This window comes from Camelina sativa, chromosome 8 (genome assembly GCF_030686135.1).
Source record: "Camelina sativa cultivar CO46 ecotype springtype chromosome 8, ASM3068613v1".
In the NCBI taxonomy this organism is placed as follows: domain Eukaryota; kingdom Viridiplantae; phylum Streptophyta; class Magnoliopsida; order Brassicales; family Brassicaceae; genus Camelina; species Camelina sativa.
In genome coordinates this window covers 19,697,777-19,720,762 of record NC_141887.1, presented here as the reverse complement: position 1 = coordinate 19,720,762, position 22,986 = coordinate 19,697,777, and the positions used below count along the sequence as shown (strand labels likewise).

The following is a 22,986-nucleotide window of genomic DNA, read 5'->3' as shown; positions in this document are numbered from 1 at the left end:
TGCATTGATAAGACTAAGATTATTTGTTATTTTCAAATTTATAATTTAATAAATGCTCAGCATTTTATTATTCAGTAATAATAAACATATAATTTTATTTACAAAGTTTTTTGCTTAAATAAGTATTTAGATAGCCAACTTTCAATTATTTTGCATAAATACGACATAACAATAACGGAAGAATCGATGATATTTTCCCCCTTTTAAAAGAAATATATATATTCCAAAATGTATACTCTCCTAAATTTATTTAAGATTATATAAATATATGTTAATATAAATGAATAAATGTTAATCTTACATTTTTTTATCCTTTAACTTTTTAATTATGGTTTTTTATTATCCGTCTATGGAAATAATAAAATTTAATTATATAAATGAAAAGATAATAACCCTTAAGTTATATATTTCTAAAGAACGCAAATCGTTTCGATTGTATCATACGATGAGACCTGAAAAATTACCAATACGGAGAAAGAAGGATCCGATTCATGCAGTGAATACAAAGGGTTACTAATATTCAGTTTCTGATATAATAAAATAAGTTTGGATTTTAAATTAATGTTCAAACGTATAAACTTATTTCATGTGTAATTTCAAAACATGCAAGGGTGATAAGAACGCAAACTCTTAAATCAAATAAAGTTGTAAAACACAATGAAGGTTGTTTCTATATCCACATGTTATAGTATATACTAAATATTTAAATAATAATTTTTTCGTGTTCACCTATGTAGTTCCTACGCTGTTGCCTCTGATGCATGAAGATTTTGCATGTTTTATTGTTTCTGACTCCGAGTCAAATAACAATAGCGATTCTGATAGCTCGATTGATGAATATGATACTGAGTATCGTACTACGCCTAATGTAACATGTAAATTCACAGCCGTAACATCTGGGTTACAAATAAATGGTATTTTTGTAAAGCTAAACTTTCTTTTTGAAATAATTTTAAATATATATATGCAGGTAAATTAATTTTGTATTTTTAATGTTATTAGGTTGTTATGATGAAGGAGATCCTTCGTATCTATGTGAAAATTGTGAAACATATTTGTGGTACGGAGAACGGTTAAACAAGCGAGTAAAGAAGTCGAAACCGATTTTTTCAATGTGCTATAAAAAAGGGAGAGTCCAACTTCCAAAATTGAAAACTCCACCGAATACATTATCGGCGTTGTTATATAATCACGATGATATGAGTAACAACTTCCGTGATAATATAAGAGCATACAATATGATGTTTTCTTTCACGTCATTAGGTGGGAAAATAAACCATTCTATTAATAATGGTAGAGGGTCGTACGTGTTTCAGATGTGTGGAGAAAACTATCACCGTAGCGGAGATATTTTACCTGAACCTGGAGAAAATCAGACGTTTTTACAACTTTATATACATGACGTAGATAATGAAGTCCCTAACAGGATAAATGCGTTCGGGTAAGTTTAATAGCTTAAAAAAATATAACAGTATATTGATGTGTTGCTAATGTTTTTATAATTTTTTTTCCTTCAAAGAACATCTAGATCTACAGAGAAAATAACACAACCAAATGTATAACTTCTGAAAACGATGCTTGATAGTCATAATCCGCATGTACAGGCGTTTAGGTCGGCTCGAGAAAGATTTGATTTAACCAATACTGTGACAGATCTGAGGTTAAGAATTCCTGCAGAAAGAACTGCTGATGCAAGGACTCATAATCTACCTACATGAAATGAGGTTGCTGGATTAATACCAGGTAATTTCAGTCCTGGAGTATTTAAGCGTGACATTGTTATAGAAAGTTGTTTCGGCAGTCTGTAGAGAATAAGTGAACTCCATCCAGCTTACTTGCCACTTCAATATCCATTATTGTTTCCATATGGAGAGGATGGTTATAGGTTAGGCATTGAGATTGGTTTTGTAGATACGGCTGGACGAAAAAAGAAAACAGTCTCGATGAGAGAATTTAATGCTTTCCGAATATTGAGGGATATCAAAAATCTTCTACGATTGTGATGTCGGGAAAATTATATCAGCAATTTTCTGGTAGACGCGTTCACAACTATAGAATCTAACAGACTGAAATATTTCCATGAACCAAAACAAACTACGGACGAAAAGAATCGATAAAATAGTTGAAGCTGTTAGTCAAAGAAACGAAGATCTTGCAGAACACGGACAAACGTTATATGATGCAACATTATTTAGACGCGATGGATACTTGCAAGTACTATGGTTTTCCCGATATTTTCATAACAAATACTTGCAACCCCAAATGGCCTGAAGTTGTTCGATATCTAACAAGGCATGGTCTTAAGCAAGGAGATAGACCAGATATATGATGTCGGGTCTTTAAGATGAAGATGGATAGACAAATAGAGCAAGTAACCAAAGAAAAAACTTTTGGTGTTGTAAACTCTGGTATGTTTCATATTATTAATCAATCGACTTTCTATACGTTACCGTGTTAAAACCCAAAGTTTATTAATAATGGCTTTTGTTTGTGTGTGCAGCTATGTATACAATATAATTCCTGAAGAGAGGTCTGCCTCATGCACACATGATTTTATTCTAGCATCCAGACTATAAAATGTGTACACCCAAAGACATTGATAGATTCATAAGCGCTGAGATTCCTGATAAACAACTGGACAAGTACTTATATGAAGTTGTTTCTGATGTTATGATTCATGGACCTTGTGGTATTCATAACAGAGGAAGTGTTTGCATGAATAATGGTACATGCACTAATTTTTTTCCAAAACCATTCATGGAAAACACTGTCGACGATGCTGGTTATCCAATATACAAACAGAGGAAAAATGGGAGATTCGTGCATAAAAAAAGTTTTGATTGTGATAACAGCTTTGTTATTCCGTACAACAGGGATTTGTCTATCCGTTATCGTGCTCATATTAATGTTGAATGGTGTAATCAGTCACGATCAGTGAAATATCTTTTCAAGTATATTACCAAAGGGCCGGATTATATTAGAGCTAACGTAGGAGAGGAAGACGATCAAAATGAAATCAAGAAATTCTACAACTGCAGGTATGCCTGTTTATTAATTTCATATAAATTTAACCATGTTAATTTAATATTTATTATAAGTATTTTTTTTATTAGATATGTCTCCGCATGTGAAGCAACTTGGTGAATATTGGCTTTTCCGATTTGCTATCGTACTACTCCCGTTGAAAAACTTCCGTTTCATCTTCCTGGACAGGAATTAGAAGTTTACAACGAAGATGATCCTATTGCAGATGTTATGAAGCGTTCAGCCAGAAGATCTAAACTGTTGGCCTGGATGGAATGCAATAAAAAACATCCGGAAGGTAGAAGTCTCACTTATGCTGAATTCCCCAACATGTTTGTGTGGATTAATAGTAAAAAAATATGGCAACCAAGATCTAAGAGAAAAAAAAGTTTTGTTGTAGGCAGAATTACATATGTAACACCTTCTATAGGCCCGGCGTATTACTTGAGATTTTTACTTAATACAGTTCCAGGGGCCACAAGTTTTGATTTTTTAAAGACAGTAAAAGGTAAACTGTACAAGGAATTTAAAGATGCCTGCTTTGCATTGGGATTATTGGATGACGACAAAGAATATATTCTAGCTATAAAAGAGGCAAGTATGTGGTGTTTTGGGTCGTTTCTCAGGAAGTTGTTTGTCATACTATTGCTTTCCAAAAGTGTTTAAGTGCCTCTCGATCTCTGGGTCGCTACAAAAGATATATTGTGCGAAGATATTTTGTATTTGCAAAGGAACCGTACGAACAACCACAGTAAGTTATATTGATGTACACGAACGTATACAATTATTATTCTGATCATAAATATGTCAACTTAAAAAAAAATTCTGTAATGCAGGTCTAATGTTAAGTCAGGAACAAATAATAAACATATGCTTAGCTGAGATTGAAATGATTATGCGGTCCAATGGAAGCTATCTGTCAACTATTGTGAATATGCCTAAACCCGACCAAACTGTGATGGATAATGATGAGAATAGGCTTATGATAGATGAGAGAAACTACAGGCGTGATGAGCAATGAGAGGACTTCGAGAGGTTGTTACGTATGTCAACCGATGAGCAACGAAGTGTCTTCCTCGAAATTATTGAAGCTGTGAATTTTAATAAAGGAGGTATGTTTTTTGTTCATGGATTTGGTGGTACTGGAAGAGTATTCTTGGCGCTGATATTCGATCTAGGGGTGATATTGTTCTTAATGTTGCATCGAGTGGTATAGCTGCTTTACTTATGGAAGGTGGCAGGACAGCTCATTCTAGATTTTGTATACCCATCCATGTGGACGAATTTACAATATGTTCGATAGATAGTAAATCACACCTTGCCGAGTTGATTAGAGAAGCAAAGCTCATTATATGGGATGAGGCTCCAATGATGAATAAATTTTGTTTCGAAACCTTGGATAGAAGTATGCGAGATATTATGAAGTGTGATCGGGTTTTTGGAGGTAAGGTTTTTGTTTTAGGGGGTGATTTTAGACAAATTCTACCGGTTGTCCCAGAGGCTGGTGGAGTTGGGACAGTTTTAGCCTCTATAAACTCATCTCATAGCTTTGGGATAGTTGTAAAGTTCTTCGGCTTACACAAAACATGAGGCTTCACAAGGCGAAAAATAGTCAGGATGCAGATGCTCTCTCCACGTTTTTAAAATGGTTACTCGATATTGGGGATGGCAAGATCAACGAGCCTTACAGTGGTGAAGTCGAAATAGAAATACCCGAGGATTTCTTAATTGCTGCATGGGACAATCCTATACAATCACTTGTTAAACAGATATACGGTACATCATTTGCAACAAGGACCGATGCAAAATTCTTTTGCGAAAGAGCTATTCTTTGTCCAAGAAATGATGACGTCGATAAAATAAATCAATATATGCTCTCCCAACTTCCAGGTATATTAAGAGTGCATTTTTTTTTTTTTTTTGGCAAACAAAATTCAATATAAATGGTTTCTTATTTTGGTTTTATTATATCCAGGGGAAGAGAGATAGTATTTGAGTTCAGACAGCATCGAGACTTCCGATACAAGTGCATATGACGATATGATCTACACTCAGGAATTCTTAAACAATATTCACGTTTCTGGATTACCTAACCATGTTCTGACGCTGAGAAAGGGAGCACCTATCATGTTGCTTAGGAATATTGATCCTAAGGGAGGTTTATGCAATGGTACGAGATTGATTGTCACTCAAATGGCTAATCATGTTATTGAAGCAAGGATTGTAACAGGTAAAAGAAACGTCAACGATAAAGTTCCTATCCCTAGGATGTTTATGTCGCCACCAGATGCAAAGTTTCCCTTTCGTATGAGGCATCGTCAGTTTTCCGTTGCTCTTGCATTTGCGATCACTATAAACAAAAGCCAAGGTCAGACGTTGGAACATGTTGGATTGTATCTATCCAAGCCCGTATTTACACATGGACAACTATACGTTGCATTTTCTAGAGTGACAAGCAGAAAAGGATTGAAGATTTTGATTACAGATGAAGAAGGGAAATGTCAGAACAAAACCCTTAATGTGGTTTTCAAAGAAGTCTTTGAAAATTTATGATTTTCTTTTAAGCATCTAATATCTACTATTGTCATCAGATTTTCAGTTTTTCTCCTTAATAATATTACCTTTTTACATATCAACATCTAAGTGTTAAGTTTTTAAAAATGAAAACATGAGAACATCTTCAATATGTTAACATAAATTATATTTTCTACAAACAAGTGTGACAAACCTTATATGAAAACTGTATTAATTTATATAATATTAGTATTTTTACTAATCCGACTAAAATGTGAAAATAAAAAAATTAAGACGCAACGTTTAGTCGTGACTCTTTGTATTCTTACAAATCAAAAATCCCCTTTTTGTTTTCGATAACAGAGAAGAATCAAGAAAAAAAACTTAATTTGAGAAAATCATGAGATTCGATTATATTGCTGATCTGCTTCCCGGAAGAACTAATTGGTTTATCAACGCCAAGGTCTTACATTCATGGAGAGTCAGAGAGTTCTTCACCAAACGAGTTCTGCTTCTTGTGGATGAAAAGGTTAGAGTCGTTAGTTGAATGATTTTTACTTAAATTTCAAGTTCTAACAGTTATTGTATATAAGACTTCTTACATAATTGTTGTTGAACTGTGAAGGGTGACACAATTGAAGCTCCTTATTTTACCCGATACACTCGCTAACCTTCCTAAATATATAGACGATGGTGAGTGGTACAGTATTAGAAATTTCAAAGTGATCAGTCCAACCATGGAGGAGAGGAGTACTCATCATCCCTATCAGATTAAATTTTCGGGTAAAACCACAATGACGCTGCTCGAATCATTGAGTCCTAAGAATTACTTTCGGTTTGAGGATTTGGATGACATAAATCGTGGAAGAATAGATCATCCCATCTCTTACGGTAAGAAACTCTTTAATTGATTTTAAATTATTTTGGAACAATCCGTCAATATAGTGAATTGGTATCTTTGATTTTAGATTCTTTTAGTATTTATGAAACTTTGTGTATTGGTCCTTCACATATAAAAGTACGACTAACACTTTACCAAAATAGATTAGCAACACATTGGGAACCTAAATTCTGTCTTTTTCCCAAAGTAGATGTTTGTGCGTGTATAATGGATGTGGAAGATAGAAGAAGGCCTGCGAGTATCATTGATATTAATGAAGTTGTTATCATGCTGTTGAATGGCAGGTAAAACATATTTACTCTACCTTTATGACTGTTATATTTTAAAGTTGTCTCTATTAAGATTTTTATTTGATTTGATAAATATATAGGTTTGAGACTGTGAAGTGTCGTCTCAAAGAAAACTTCACTTCTCAATTCATGACCATATGGCAATCAAGCGGGTGCCATCTCATATACAAATCCGAGCCTGTGTTCTGCGTAATGCGATTTATGAGGGTTGGAGAATATGAAGGTATATAACATTAATTAGTTATGATATAATCATGATAAGGTAACCAATATATTCACTTTAAATTCTAAATGTCTATAGGTGCACCATGTCTTGAAAACACCTTGGCCTCTTCGAAAATCTTCATAAAACCAGAGTTCGAAGGACTGAAGCATCACAAGGCTATGTAAGATGTAATTATGTATATGAAATCAAGTTTTGTATGATGTTAAAGTAAAATTTCTTTAAACACTTATATCTACAGGAATGAATTTTCTGGACGTTATTACATAAACCATGTGATCAAGCAACAAGGTGAAAGCTTAGGAACTCAAGTGTGAAGAATGGGTCGTTGGCCGTTATTTTTTTCTTTTAGAATGACTATAAAATTTAGTATGTTTGTATTAACCGCTACTTGAAATCCAACTTCGCATTACTCTCATTCTATTTTGTAGTTGAGATAATACATTATAATATATAATTTTGAACTATTGAAAATTTGCTTATGCTTTTAAAAAATTGAAATCTACTTATTGAATTTCAAAATCTGTTTTCTACAGGTTAGTAGTTTAATTTAAAGACTCAGTTAATATTTCACATTGAGAATATTATTTATATTTGGTAAAATAACATTTCTGTATATATGCAAATACAAAAACTTATTAACAATCCAATAAAATATTTAAAAACTTTTTCAACGCATAAAACACTATATTTAAATATGTCAATTAATACATATTAAGTCATAAAAGCAACATATCATAAAGTTTAGAAACAGTTGTTATTTAAGCGCGGGTACTTCCCTTGTTGCGTCTTAATTAAGAGGCAAAAGAGAACCCAACAGACGTCGACGTGTTCGTTTATTGTTGGGTGTTGCCTTAAAACAAAAGAATTTTTTATTTTATTTTGTTGATTATCATTTCTCTTCTTCCTCTCTTTCTCGACGGAGGTTCCAGCAAAATCCAAGAGATTCCTCTCACAATTTGATTGCAAGCAGAGAAGATTGATTCAATTTTGGGTGGCCTCTGGTGCATGATCATATCTCTGTAAAAGATTCCTAACAAGATTCGTTAAAAAGTCAAAAACTTTTTTCCAGCTCTCCGGCTTTGCGACAACGGCGGAAATGAACATGCATGGAATTCTGTCTTTGGCTGTGTTCCGTCGTTAGTAGCGGATCTAGCCATGGAATCGGGAATGTGACAGATACTGACGATAAGATCTCGTGACTCGAAAGTCAGTTGTCGGCGAAGTCTCCTTCGCAGCTTCTCATGGTCCCTCTCACCTTGATTCAGGTAGCTGGCCCCAAAGGAGCTGATACCCTCTCTCTCTCTCTTTCTAGAATGTGTTGGTGGTGATACTTGAATGCTTATAGTTATATGTATTAGGGAGATTGCTAAGACTGGGTTGATGTCATGCTTTGAATTTGTTTAATAAGATATAGATGCTCTCGTTCTCGGATTTGTTCTTGTTGAATCAGATTAAACGAGTTTAAAGCTCAGTACTTTTATCTGAATATTTTTCATTCAACTGATTTGGCAGTGTGCCTTGATGGAACACTACCTGGTTATCATATACACCGTGGTTCTGGATCTGGAGCTAACAGGTGGCTAATCCAACTCGAGGTATTTTAACTATATATGATGAAAGCTATAGTCTTTTTCATATTTGTCCACAGTTTTAGTTATTGCTTATTGAGTTTTGACTACCAACAAGATTCATATATAAACTATATATGATGAAAGCTATAGTCTTTTTCACAATTGTTATGGTAATCCTCTGCTTCATATCTCTTAGATGAATGATAAGTTGTGACTTGAGTCTTGGTGAACTATTTTATAAACTTCAAAAGCTTGATCTTATTTGTAGTCAACCTTGAAGAGATACTTCATTCATGAATAACTCTCCGTAGTTTTAATGGAGTTGTCTGTGGAGTTTAGGCGATGGATCATCGTCGGCATGTTTTGGCCATGGCCATTCATTCTTCATCTTTGTGTCTTAGTAGCTCTCTTAGTGTTTATCCCCTTTCCTCCTCAAATGTCTTTGTATAGTGATTGTAGTCACTGCTCTTATAAGAGGGCTTAACCTCTCATTAATCCTTGATGTATGATGAGCTCATTAGTTTGTTCTTGTTCTTGATGTATGATATGTAATCGGTTCTTCTTGTAATGGTTTATGTAATCGGTTGTTATTGTAATGGTTTTCATGTGATGTTTTATATAATGTGTTCAGTTTGTGTATGAGCTTTGGTTATGTCTAAGTTAAACTGGTTTATGTAATCGGTGCTTCTTGTGTCTAATTCAAACTGAAATGGCTTGTGTTTTTGTTGCTTGTGACAGGAAGAGACCAGAAAAACAGGGATGCTCGTGACTTAAAAGACATGTTACAAGCTCTTCAAAGGAAGAAACAAGAAAACAGGGACTTGATTACAACTAAACTTTTTCCCCACTTGTGATTGCTGTTTCTATTTTTATATGCTTTTATATTTTGTATGTTTAAACGTTTATGAATTTGTGATTTCTGCTTCTATTTTTATATGCTTTTATGTTTTGTATGTTTAAAAGTTTATGAATGCAATAATATAATCCTCATAGTTTAAACATTTAAAAGTTAAATTTTTTATTTTTTTACCTAAGAACCTCACTTTTAAGAGTTTACAAATTTAATTAACAAACTAAAGGTTCTTAACTTATAAAAGTACACTTTTTATTACTAAAAAATGTAAGAACTCCAAAAATCAGAACCTACCAATAAAGATGCTCTAATGCTATATCATTATATCCTTACCGATCAGTCTAAACTACTATTTCTAAGTTGGTTCATTCCGAAAATCTGTTAAAAGAAATTTTGACGGACCTTAGGGCATCTCCATTAGTGGTAGCTTAATAAATTTTGTAGAAACTTTGAGCATTAAAAGTAATTAAAAAATGAAAACAACAATCAAAACTTAACCATCCATGCTAATTTAAGGGTTTTTAGAGTTGTATCTTAACTATAACGTGTCCGTTTCTGATTGGCTAAATTTTTTTTTTTTTTTTCTCTCCTCCGTCGACTATTTCTTTCTCTCTGCCCACGGCAAAAATCTCCCAGAAGGAGTTTGGTTCAATTGATGATTTCCCCGGTTTCAATGTTGGCGTTTATTACAAAGTCAGAAGGTATTTTTTATGTTCTCTTCTCTCCGTCTAAGCTATTATTGTTCGTTTGAAATGAGGGTTTTCTGATTTGGGACTTTCACTTCTCTAGGCGAGTTCAGGATCTCCATTGCCCAAAAGTAGAGTTCTCCGGTATCTTCTAGAAGGTACAAAAGGTTCTCAAGCTGAAACTACCGGAGAAGATGTGGCTTGAAGTAATCAAAATTATTCTCTGTTTTTTTTAAGAAGCAGAGAATTTGATGAAACTAATAACAAGAAGATTCCAATAAGAAGATGAAGAAGACAAAGAAGAAGAGAAGAAAAAGACATATACTTGCATACATGTAATTGTAATAGTTTAGGATCAACCATTGGACACATAAATTTAAAAGTTTCTTAATGAAATTCTTAACTCAACATTTTTCAATCAAGCAACTTTGTTTAGTGGCCAACCGATGAGGATGCTCTTATATAGCTCCTTGAGTTCCGCCGTGTAGATATCCTTCCTGTTTTTAATGACAGCCAAAAGATTGAACCATTCTCGCTCTGTGAATACCACTCAATCCGTTCCTGGATCACTGGTTGAACCATTTGCAGCCACTCGATACCACTTTGGTCTCCGGGGCATGGACCAAGGCTGATAGGTCCTTCCTTGAGCCCATCAAGCTCGTACAAGACTCCATCCACAGGTATGTAGCTTATGAAATGGTTTCCATCATCGTCTTTTGTAGCAGCTTTCTGTTCCTCCGGGACGAATGGCTCAGGCCTTGCGAAACTGTTGTGAGCAGTCCGGATCGCCTCACTGTTATTGATAGCCAAACCCTTACGATCGGATGGAAAGTTCATGCTAAATTCTTTCAGCGCTGATAGTTCAGGCCCGATGTCAACCTCTGGAGAGTGCGAGAGGATAGCCAGAATTGCTTGGGTTGCACAAGCATTGTTAATGACCTATAAACTTGGGAATTTTTAGACAAAAATTGAAAAGGTAATACTATTACTCAAATGGTTATGCCTGTGTTATTAACACGAACCTGATTTGCGAAAACAAGTCCAAAACTTGATCTTGGATTGTTGGACAGACGGTCATCTTTTTCCCTAGCTTGCCATTTGAAAATAAAGATCAGACCATATACAGACCTACAAGGAAGCCACAGGCTTGATAAGCATTCATCAAGAAGGTCATAGATATAACAGACAAGTAAACTTTACAAGGACTTTGGGGTCTGACTCAAAATAATAATATTATTTCTGCTGCAACCAAAAACTTTACAAGGGATTAAGTAGTCATGGATGCAACTACTCACCTGAGGTTATTGAGAGAATCTAGATCCAGCGAATATAATTCTTCCACCTACGGGACTAAAGAATAAAAATCAAAAGGGATTACCAAGTGGTAGAAAATGATGCTAGAAATCTTTGCAACATCCAATTTCATCTGTTGAGGATGCATTTGGACATCAAAAAAGGGACGCGTCGGGATATCAGTATAGGACCGAACAAGCCATGAAATAACTAAAGGATCTGAGTAACTAAAGGATCTTGAGAAGGTAACTAAAGGATCTGAGTACTTACTTGAGAAGGTAACTAAAGGATCCAATTTCATCTGTTGTGAGCACTTACTTGAGAAGGTAACTAAAGGATCTGAGTAAGAAAACTATTACAAAATATCCATTTTTTTGCTTCAGGGTAAATCGTTCTAAATTTTAGACTAAAACATAGCAAATTACAGCAAAAAGCACAAACTGCCTTTTCTCAACATTTATTTCATCACCATGCAATGTTATGTATCGCTCTATACCCCCATAAATGAAAGTTAAACTGGAGGCAATATTAAGAGTATATATTACCTGCACTCCTTTGACTTGCATTGTTGAATAAGCTCCGTAAATACACCTGCACTTGCATAAACATATACATAGATATAAGCACAAATACAAAGATCAATATAAAATACGACAAATCATTGAATCAAGCACACAGATGCCGTTCCCATTATAAAAGACTAACAAGACTCCACAACAAAAATATCAATGGAAACAGACTAAAGACAGTAATAGATCTATACCAAAGAGTAATACCAACAACTTCTTTATATATAAACCCAAATATCATCCAAGCCGGATATGAACTATTTAAAGGTTACTATTAACTCTTAATCACATGCAACTAAAATAACCTTAAACAATTGAAATAATACTCCAGAATCTGGAGATAATCTTCCATGTTTACCAAACCCACACAAGACAGACCCCTTCAGATATTCCCACATCTACTCACATCAGTAGGAACACAGATTGCATAAATTTGCATCAAACAAACAAGATATATAGTAAACAAAACAAGGATATATATACTTAGATATGCATGAGTGATATATATACAGTAAACCTCTATAATTAATAATGTTGGGACCATGATAATCTATTAATTTATAGAGGTTTTAATTCTCGATAAATTAATAATTATTAATTTATAGAGAGACTTTCCTAATTTGGTAAAAAACATTAAAAATAAGATTTAATGGTTATAACTAATATTTTAACTCAATTACAATGAAAATAACAATTATCATGTTTTGACAATAGCACTCAAAGATTTTTATACAGTAAAAATATCAAAAATGAACTATAATAAAAAAATTAATGTGTCAATACATACATATATTTAGATAATTATATGTAATTATTAATTTATATTATTGATGGGACCATATATTTACAAAGGATTTTCAAAAAAAATATTATTTTATTATGTTATCGAATAGTGTCCAAAATTACACAAATCGAAACTTGACGAAGAAGCAATACGGATAGGACTGAGATCGGGAACAATGATGTGGTTTTGCAAGTCCTCCTTGAAGGGCTTGATCACAAGCTCTTAGGGTTGAGAGTCCTCCTCTCTAGGCTTTAGGAAAAGCTCTCTTAAAACAACGTTTATTCAATAATCAATACACTACAAGAAAACATGCCTATTGCGACGGCAAGAGTTGTAGCTTATCCCTCGCAAAACGGTAATAGTGACAGATTTGCGAGAAACGTCATTTCCTCGCAATATCCGTGTCGCAAATTGGAAACCGAAGCACTTCCCTCGCAAAATTTGCGATGAACATAACTTCATCGCAAAACACACACAAACTGTGATGGACAATAATCCTCGCAACTTTCTTGCAAAATGTGTCGAAGTAAATCCCTCGCAGATTTGCAAGAATTTTGCGACATCATTTCCATCGCAAAATATTAATAATCTTATAAAATCAGAAATTTGTTTCCTCGCAAATTAGTAGCAATTATTTGCATTCATCTTAAATCCGTAGCATAAATTTGCTACGGATTTTGGCTTTCTTTTTCATTTTGATATTTGTAGTTTTGATTTTGAATTTTATATTTTTAAACTAATTTTCAAAATAGAAATTGTAATCAAAATAGAAAAGAAAATTCAAACATATATTTGAATTGAAACATTTTCTTGATTAGCAAAAATAAATTGTCTTTAGAACCATGTTCAAAAAAAAAAAAAAACTTATACACAAATTGTCTTAAAAAGATGGTGATAGAGAGAGAAGTCCGGTTCCGGTTCCTGTGTTTGTGCCGGTGCTGGTAGCAGTGTTGTCCCCTGTCTCAGGTGAAGTTGGATTGGTACCTCCTGGTATGGTTGGATTGGAGCCTCCTGGTATGGTTGGATTGGTGGTTGCATTGGAGCCTCCATCTTCATTCGTCATCGGGGTTGCTTACAAACATAGCAGCAAACTCAGGATCCTTCCCGACAAGGTAGTTAAAATATGCATCATAGCTATGCATTTTTTTCTGCATTGTCTTGAAGTTGAGAGGCTTGAGTTGCTAGAGTAGTGGCTTGAGTTGCGAGAGTAGCTTCAGCGACAGCGAGCTCCTCAGCAAGAACAACTGGATCATCAGTAGGCGAAAGCGATGGACCAAAATGGGCTGATGATGCTTCATTTTGCGAAGAACCAACTACATAAAGTCTATTTTTCTTCTTTGGAGCAACCTGTCAACAATACAATCAAACAATCACTTTAATAGTCGTATGAAAGAAAAAAGCAACAACCAACATACAAGCTTCGGATCATAGAAGAGACACAACAACACAAACTTAGCATATTACAAACTAATCTTAGCATACCATATGACAAACTTAAACACAAGACAAGACATCCAACAAAAACACAAACTACTCTTAGCATATCACAAACTAATCGGACCAATCTTAGCATATCATATCACAAACTTAAAACAACACAAACTAACACAAGACAAGACATCCAAAAAAAAAACACAAGACAATAAGGCAACAACACAAAGAAGTTAGAAGTTTACCTCGGCATAAATTTTGTTCTTGGTATGATTAGACAACCCACCTGAAGCAGAACTTGTGTTATCCCCTTAACAAAGCTGAGACTCAACCTCTTGTATCTTCGATGACACTTCATTGTAGATGGACTCCAAATTTCCATCGACAAAACTCCCATCGGATTTTCTGTGAGTCTCTTCTAGGATAAGAAGATAATCCGGAGTGCTTTCACCAGTCCGCTCAGACTAAAACAAAAGACAAAGGACAAAGGTTATTAGTAAGAAAAAAAGAGTAGTAAAGAAGGACAAAGGTTAGAATTCAGAAAATTACAAGTTTTATGGCACGAGCTTTAAAAGAGGTCTGGCTTGAGCGGTGTTTATGCATGCCAGTGCCATCTGAATCGTTGATACTCTTTACTTCAGGTTTGGGATCATGCCAATACTGAACTAGTCCAGCCCAGACTTGAGGATCAATCCATCGCGGCTTTGCATTATCACCAATTTCCCTCCACTTTGCCTTCCACCGGCTCACTTTATCACACATCCGCTCCTTCAACTTCTTCTCAAACTCAAACCTAACTCTACCGTTTATAGAATGGTCCCAGTTATATGTTGTAAAAAAGAAAAAAATGTATATTAATATTTGTCCATAAACAAAACTAATAAACTACAATTCTACAATGTAATGGTTCATAGAAGTTTGTACTTACCGAAAATGTTTCATACCATCGATCTACAACCCGTTCTGGCGTTTGTGTCCAATTGGCATGAGGCTCTTTGAAGTCTCTTTCAAAGATGCTGCGGACATTGGCTGCAACGCTCCCATCCTCAGAAAACCTAGGGATAAGATTAGATGTAATCATTTTAAAGTTGAACCGGAACTAAAATTTCAAAGTAAAATTGAAATCAACATAATCAGTTTCTTACCAGAGAGTTCTAGGAGGGAGGTTTGGATCTAATCTTGTTAGATGTTGACAACCGAGACTGTCGAGTAAATCCTCCAACGTCATATTGTGTAGACGTTGAGGCAAAGAAGATGTAGGAGTGGCTGGATTGGCACTAATGGGTGGAGTTGCAGCAGCATTTGGAGGCGCACTAGTGGGTGGAGATGAACCAGTCGCTGGAGGCCTTTGTTGTGAGGTTTCATGTCGAGAATCCTGAACACCCAATGAGGTCCCTCGAGAACCACCACTGTGTGGACTTGGAGCATTAGACTGAGAGAAGAATCATTTGTAGTCGTTCCCAGAAAACATCTACAAGGAAAAAAAGATACTGGGGTTTAAAAACTTTAATATAACATACACAGATCTATTTGAGAGATCAATCACATATTTATTATATAAAAAAAACTTAAATCAAACAATCAACCACATATTTATTCATAAAAAAAACTTAAATCGAACAATCAACCACATATTTATTCAATAGAAATCTTAAATTGAACAATCAACCCTAGATTTATTCAATAAAGAAGTTAAATAAAACTAAAACAGTAAAAGAACAAATAAAAGAAGGAAACCTCAGATTTCTCGGTGATGAAGGAGAAGAAGAATCGAACAAACTGGAGAAGAAGAAGAACTTCAGAAAAACTTCGGGTTTACCGGAAACGGCGAGAGGTTAACCGGAGAAGAATAAGGAAGAAGAAGGAAGTAACAGTTTACCGAAAACGGCAAGAGATTAACCGGAGAAGAAGAAGGAAGAAGAATTTTAGGGTTTGGGTGTTGCGGCGTGGTTTGAGCTCGCTCAAACTAGGGCTTCCGAGTATATATAAACTTATGTAGCCTCGCAAATCCGTAGCAAATATTACGACGTATCTGCTAGTTTCCCTCCCAATTACATAGAAAAGTTGTGTTTAGGGTATACGAGTTTGCGAGGCATTTGCGAGGGAAGCCTCGGGTAATATGTCGCAAATGCCTCGCAAACTTAAAAAAAAAAAAATTACAATTTATTCAGATTAATTTTATGATTTGATTCATTAAAAAGAATAGTAACCTTTAGAATCTAAAAACTTCATGAGATTAAAAAAAACTCACCATGTAGATCATAGCATATGGTCCCACTTCTATACATGCATCAAGGGAAGATATCTTATACTTCTCTCTATGATATGTGGATCATAGCATATATATGTTTTCACATTAATAATACCATGTACATACATAAATATGATTAATTCCATAACTAAAAACAATAAAACAAGTAGAAATATAACATAAATTTCATATATTTTTGAATTATTGCGAGGCATTTGCGAGTCTTGACTAGCAAATACCTTACAAACGCCTCACAAATGTTCTAAACCTCGCAATTACATAGGAAAGTTGTGTTTAGGGTATACGGGTTCGCAAGGCATTTGCGAGGGAAGCCTCAGTTATATGTCGCAAATGCCTCGCAAACTTAAAAAAAAAACCTTCTACAATTTATTCAGATTCATTTTATAATTTGATTCATTAAAAAGAATAGTAACCTTTACAATCTACAAACTTCATGATATTAAACTTCATGTAGATCATAGCATATGGTACCACTTCTATATATGCATCAAGGAAAGATATCTTATACTTCTCTCTATGATTTGTCGATTATAGCATATATATGTTTTCATATTAATACCATGTACATACATAAATATGATTAATTTCATAACTGAAAACAATAAAACACATATATATATATATGTTTGCGAGGCATTTGCGAGGGAAGCCTCGGTAAAAATGTTTTAGGTTATAAAAGTTTGCGAGGCATTTGCGAGGGAAGCCTCGGTAATATGTCGCAAATCCCTTGCAAATTGTGATAGCTTTGCGAGACTCAATTAATTACAAGTCGCAAAACCAACGCATATCCCTCGCAAAGTTAGAAACTTAAAAAAAAAAAATTACAAAAACTACAATTACTTAATCAGATTCATTTTCTGAATGACTAGAAAGTACATTATCATCATCTGAATCTACTCTATCATCAGACTCTTCGAATTCGTCTAATTCAACCTCTTCTTCAGAGATATCACCAACATCTTCTACTAGTCGGTTTTGTGGATCAATGTGGATAACATCTTATGTTGATATGTTTGGAATGGAAATTTCATCGACTCTCTCTTGTTGCAACAAGACTTGCTCATCAACTAACCCGATTATACGGCCTCGAGGATTAACTTTGAATGACTGATGAAATAACCCGTTTTTTTTTAAATAATAAATACAAAATATAATTAAACATCTCATACTACTTAACTAAACCAACCCAAACCACAACTCATTATTAAACCAGCAACAAATATCATGCACAGCGGAAACATACTAATAATACCAAACCAATATATCATTATTACAATAACATTCCTAGCCATTCTATCCAACAACCTAACATGACTCTAACCAAGGTTCCAACAACATAACCATACATAACAACCAACACACAAACGAGACCCTAAATCATCCTCCTCCTCATCGCCTTGATTCCACGTTCACACTTTGCCTTTACCTGCACCGCAGACACAAATTGAGATGCATGAGTATTCAATAAACACTCAGTGAGGCAATCCTCCTATCTACTGGGCTATACACACAAGCAACTGAGATACCAATGTTTAACCAAACACAAACAACACAACAAACTAGGAAATCACCCAAAGACAAGTTGGTGTCGACCGACACCCACTTGGTCTCGATCGACACCAACCCTGCAACAAGATCCGCACAAAGCCGAAAGTTGAAGAACCGCTTCCCAAAACCTCCAAATCGTCCGAAATTCATCCAAAACTCCTGTAAACTCATAGAAACCCACATCGAACCACAAAGACACAATAATACAACACAAACAACAACAAAACAAGCAAAACAAAGGATTATCATGCTTAGATCAGCCACGGTCATGCACTCACCTCTCTGCAGGAAGTTTCTGACCCAAAACTGACGAATCCAACACTTTAGAAATCTTCCCCTTCGTTCTTAGCACCAGATATCCAATCCAAAGGAGCAGATCTCACCAAAACAGCTTAGGATCTCCAAATCCCCCAAGAACACTCTCTCTTCTCTCTTTTCTCTCCAGAAACCGCAAAAACACTTCCTTCCACGACCTAGGTCGAGTTCTGCCTTTAAATACCTTGCTTTCGAGACTTCACTTAAACCAAACCGGTCCAATTCGACAATTAAAATAATCTGGTCGAACCAGAAATTGCTGGTGTCCATCGTCACTACCCTGATGTCGATCGACACCCATCCCCAAAATCCACAATTTTGGTTCGCGGATGTTATAATTCTCCCCCACCAATATGGATTCGTCCTCGAATCCCACAACATCGTCCATCCGCCAAGTACCTCCGTGCAGCCGTCACCACGTCCCGCACATCCTCTGATCGGACTGAACACCATCAACCAAGGTTTTTCGTGCAACTGTTGCAACCACCCGCACATCACCGTGACCCAATGGTCCACTCAACCCTGACCCCACTAGTCAGCACAACACAAAAAAACACGAGATCTAACCCAACCTCCAAGGTCTACATCCTGTCACTATGCTCATACCCACTTCCTAGACATTGTTTGCTATCTCAACCACACCTTCTCATGTCGCAACCCTTGAACTGCACTGCCTGCTCTCTCAGACAGTAGTCCTCAAGACATACCGTCTCACTCTCTGATTGTCACCCTCAAGATCTCGGTACCAGTGGAATTACTCATCCCCTCCAGGGAACTAATCGTCCCCTAGGAGAACTAATCATCTCCTCTGCCGCTCTCAGGGTCGCAACCCGTCAAGCCCGCGGTGCACTAGGGGAACTAATCATCCCCTCAGGAGAACTAACCATCTCCTCCGGAGAACTAATCATCTCCCCAGGAGAACTAATCATCTCCTCATGATCAAACAAGTCCTAAGGTCTATAACCATCTCCCGACCGGAACTACCTCTCGTGGTTCGTGTAAAACATCACACTGTCCTACCAACCACCATATTCCCTCACTAGAATCTCACCACCACCATGACCACTATTCAGGCCAATCAGGTGTTTACACACACCCTTTCCAAAAATAGCTTTTCCGCTTGACAATTATCCACAGCAAATCATCAATACAAGCGTAATAAAACAAACAAGTACCATACATTCTCATATTATGATTCACCGCATCAAATGCTTTGCAAGCCGCAACTCCGGCATTTTACATCCCCTTTCCAAAAATATACATGTCCTAACTATTCATAGAACTTTCCATTTTTAGAAACTTTCTATTTATTGAAACTTTCCATTTATAGAAATCGCATAATCCTTTAACCCACTATACCTCAGGATTACATAGGAACTAATCATCTTATTAAATCCTCTTCAACAACACCAGTAAGCACATCAGCCACACAATTGGCTAAACAGCCCACCACAAAGGCCACACAAGCCCCTCCAAGGCTCACAATTGCTAAAAATGGACAACATCTAACTCCCCTAAACCTTTCCATTTTTAGAACTTTCCTCTTTTGGAAACTTTCCACTTATAGAAACTTCTAAAATGGATTGAAACAACCCGTTTTTTTTTAAATAATAAATAAAAAATAGAATTAAGCATCCCATACTACTTAACTAAACCAACCCAAACCACAACTCATTATTAAACCAGCAACAAACATCATGCACAGCGGAAACATACTAATAATACCAAACCAATATATCATTATTACAATAACATTCCTAGCCATTCTATCCAACAACCTAACATGACTCTAACCAAGGTTCCAACAACATACCCAAACGAGACCCTAGATCATCCTCCTCCTCATCGCCTTGATTCCACGTTCACACTTTGCCTTTACCTGCACCGCAAACACAAATTGAGATGCATGAGTATTTAATAAACACTCAATGAGGCAATCCTCCCATCTACTGGGCTATACACACAAGCAACTGAGATACCAATGTTTAACCAAACACAAACAACACAACAAACCAGGAAATCACCCAAAGACAAGTTGGTGTCGACCAACACCAGAATGGTGTCGATCGACACTGGCTCCAACATGGGGTCGACACTGGCTCCAACATGGTGTCGACCGACACCCACTTGGTGTCGATCGACACCGACCCTGCAACACGATCCGCACAAAGGCGAAAGTTGAAAACCGAGAGGTTGAGATTAGATAGAGGGTGTTTTACCATCGAGAGGTCTAGATGAAATGCTTGAATCAATCAACGCTAGAGGTATACTCACTTAGCCTAAGAGATTAGATGAGTAAGGGGTTTATTGACAATAATGAATCGGTTTGTATTGCCTGCTTGGTCATGTTTCTCCAACGAGAGTTGGGTAGGGAAGTGATTAAGGTTGATTGTTTCTATCACAAGAGTGTTTTAACAAGATTTTAGAGATTCATTGTCTAGGGAATAATTTCTTTAGGCATGTAAAATATCCATATTTGTTAGGAACACTTAGGAGTCGAGTAACCCATCCTTAGGAGCTTTCGTATTTAGATCGTTTACATTTTATTAATAACTCGATCCCTTATCCGAGCAGGCACACGATCATCTGCTTCGAGTATACCTTCGAGCTGTTCTTGCTTTTCTTCTTTACTCGATCACTCCACCCGATCATGTACTCGAATGCTTGGATCGAGTACTTAGGTCGTGTGGTTCTTGTTTGTTCACTTTCTTTTAATTATTTTAGAATTGTTAGAACAAAACCCCAACTATTGTTTGGCTTGACTTGCTTGTCTCTGATTGTCCCTTATCTGCTAGCATAACAACCATTTGGATTGATAACCCTTTGTACTACAACTGCATAGGGAATTGATACCATGGGTGAAAATTCTCCTATCACTCGGCTTCCCGCAAAACTGACATTCCTGCATCTTAGCATCATATTTCCAAAAAATCATGCAATAGTCAACGCACACATCAATCATTTCAGATGGTAATCCAAGACTCGCAACCAACTTTTGTATTTCATAGTAGTTCTCAGCCAATACATTCTCAGGTGGCAAATATTCTTTAATGAGTTCAGCCCAAGAATCCATGCAAATCTCACTTAAGTTATTATCTGCTTTAATTGTCATCATCCTAAATGCCAATGATAACTTAGAATGCCCTTCTCTACATCCATCGTAGATAGGTTGATTTGCAGCAACTAACATATCAGAAAAACGTTGTGCATCTACGTTGGGTTCTTCCAAATTACTCTGAGGAAATGCAGCAATAGCTTCATGAAATGCATCATTAACCGTATCATGAAATCTATTTTCCTCGTTATACCCATGAAAACCAAACTGATCAGATTCTTGATGCCCATAATTACTAGGTTGATCAACAACATAATTTATACTACTACTTCCAGCAATACTGCTACAGTTATCTCCATGACGGAACCATACATAGTAATTTGGCATAAATCCTCTATTATAAAGATGGTTCTTCACTAGATTAAATTCCAAATATTTATCGTTTAAGCACTTACGACATGGACAAAATATTGTACTGTTTTCACGAGCAAAGTCTTGGTTTGTCGCCTGGTACATAAAACCGCGCAAGCCATAACAAAACTCTTTCGTCACATCACTGGTCTCGGGTCTCTATGATTGTACATCCACCGTCGTATTGTATATATCTCATGCTCCCCACCTCCAAACATTATTTTCTAGGCTTTTTCTGTAGCCTTTTTTTTTACAAAAACTTTATTTTTTGACAATATTTTTTGGCTATTTATAGGCTTTCTAAAAATAACTGCGAGGGTTATTTTTTAATATTTATTTTTTGCTACAAATTTGCAAGGTTGTTTCCTTTTTGCCGACAAAACAGTTACACTCGGGGAAAATGTGCTTACCGACATCTAGATCCCTCACAACTCCCTTGCAAATTTGCTATGGATTTTGTTATCGGTATTTCGTCGCAATTTTGCTAGGGAATTTCGAGGTGTTTGAGAGGGATTTTTTTTTTGTCGCACTTCTGTTTCACCTCTGTCGCAAATTTGCGAGGGAAATTTTCGTCGCAAATTTTGCGAGGGAGTTGCAAGTACGCTCAGTCGCGTAGCAAAGTACTCGCAAATCCATAGCAAATTTGCGAGGGCGTTTTTCCGTCGCAGATATCTGTCGCAAATCGCGTGTTTTCTTGTAGCGATAATTAAATACAAAGGAGTCTCACGGTTCCTTAAATAAGAAGATCACAAAGCAAAACCCTAGCATAGTTAAGAAGCTAATCTAACATAATAAGTCCAACGGTAGATATAAAGCCCATAAGAATGACATCCAAAACATAAAATAGTAAAGGGGCCTGATCACGACGAGACTCATGGGAGGCGTGATCAAAGCAAAGATGTGCTGCATCACATACCCATCCCGTTGCATATCATAGAATTTCCAGATAACCTAAATATTATTTTTAAGCGATCAAACCCGTCTAATATGTCTGATTGCAACGTTTAAATTTTTTTTGACCCGAAAAAACCTCATTCCTTGTAATTCACATGAGTAAATAGTATTTCCGCATATGTTCTGCTTGAATTCTTATCCCCAAAATTATCATCCCATATTTTGTCATATATAAATATACCTACACAGAATTCTCATAACATGATTATTATGGAACTAATTTGAACGATTTCCTGAAATATAATAAATCTGATGTTTAATCTTTTTTTTTCTTCTTAATATGTAAATT

At 35.8% G+C, this 22,986-nt stretch overlaps 1 protein-coding gene, 1 long non-coding RNA gene and 1 pseudogene across 3 annotated transcripts; 2 read left to right on the top strand and 1 right to left on the bottom strand.

Moving 5' to 3' along the window:
* Positions 1–4,610: 4,610 nt before the first annotated feature.
* LOC147940206 (uncharacterized) lies at positions 4,611–5,577 on the top strand. Its single transcript, XM_087461195.1, has 2 exons — positions 4,611–4,914; positions 5,027–5,577. Exons 1-2 carry the CDS (start codon positions 4,611–4,613, stop codon positions 5,575–5,577), a joined length of 855 nt encoding a protein of 284 aa, XP_087317321.1.
* A 2,202-nt stretch (positions 5,578–7,779) lies between these two features.
* On the top strand, positions 7,780–9,527 carry LOC104707321 (uncharacterized). The gene is made up of 3 exons (XR_754617.3): positions 7,780–8,220; positions 8,468–8,550; positions 9,265–9,527. It is a non-coding gene; the product is annotated as an uncharacterized LOC104707321 (long non-coding RNA).
* A 1,001-nt stretch (positions 9,528–10,528) lies between these two features.
* Positions 10,529–12,279, bottom strand: LOC104709608 (ubiquitin carboxyl-terminal hydrolase 2-like; annotated as a pseudogene). The gene is made up of 5 exons (XR_015563674.1): positions 12,233–12,279; positions 11,904–11,949; positions 11,361–11,407; positions 11,088–11,259; positions 10,529–11,004 (listed from the first exon to the last, which is right to left on the bottom strand). The product of XR_015563674.1 is annotated as a ubiquitin carboxyl-terminal hydrolase 2-like (transcript).
* Between the last annotated feature and the right edge of the window lie 10,707 nt (positions 12,280–22,986).

Excerpts from the sequence above, each read along its gene's own strand:
- LOC147940206 (XM_087461195.1), top strand. The coding sequence starts at position 4,611 with ATGAGGCTTCACAAGGCGAAAAATAGTCAGGATGCAGATGCTCTCTCC. Across the intron at positions 4,915-5,026 it reads TATGCTCTCCCAACTTCCAG|ACAGCATCGAGACTTCCGAT; the intron begins GTATATTAAGAG and ends ATTTGAGTTCAG.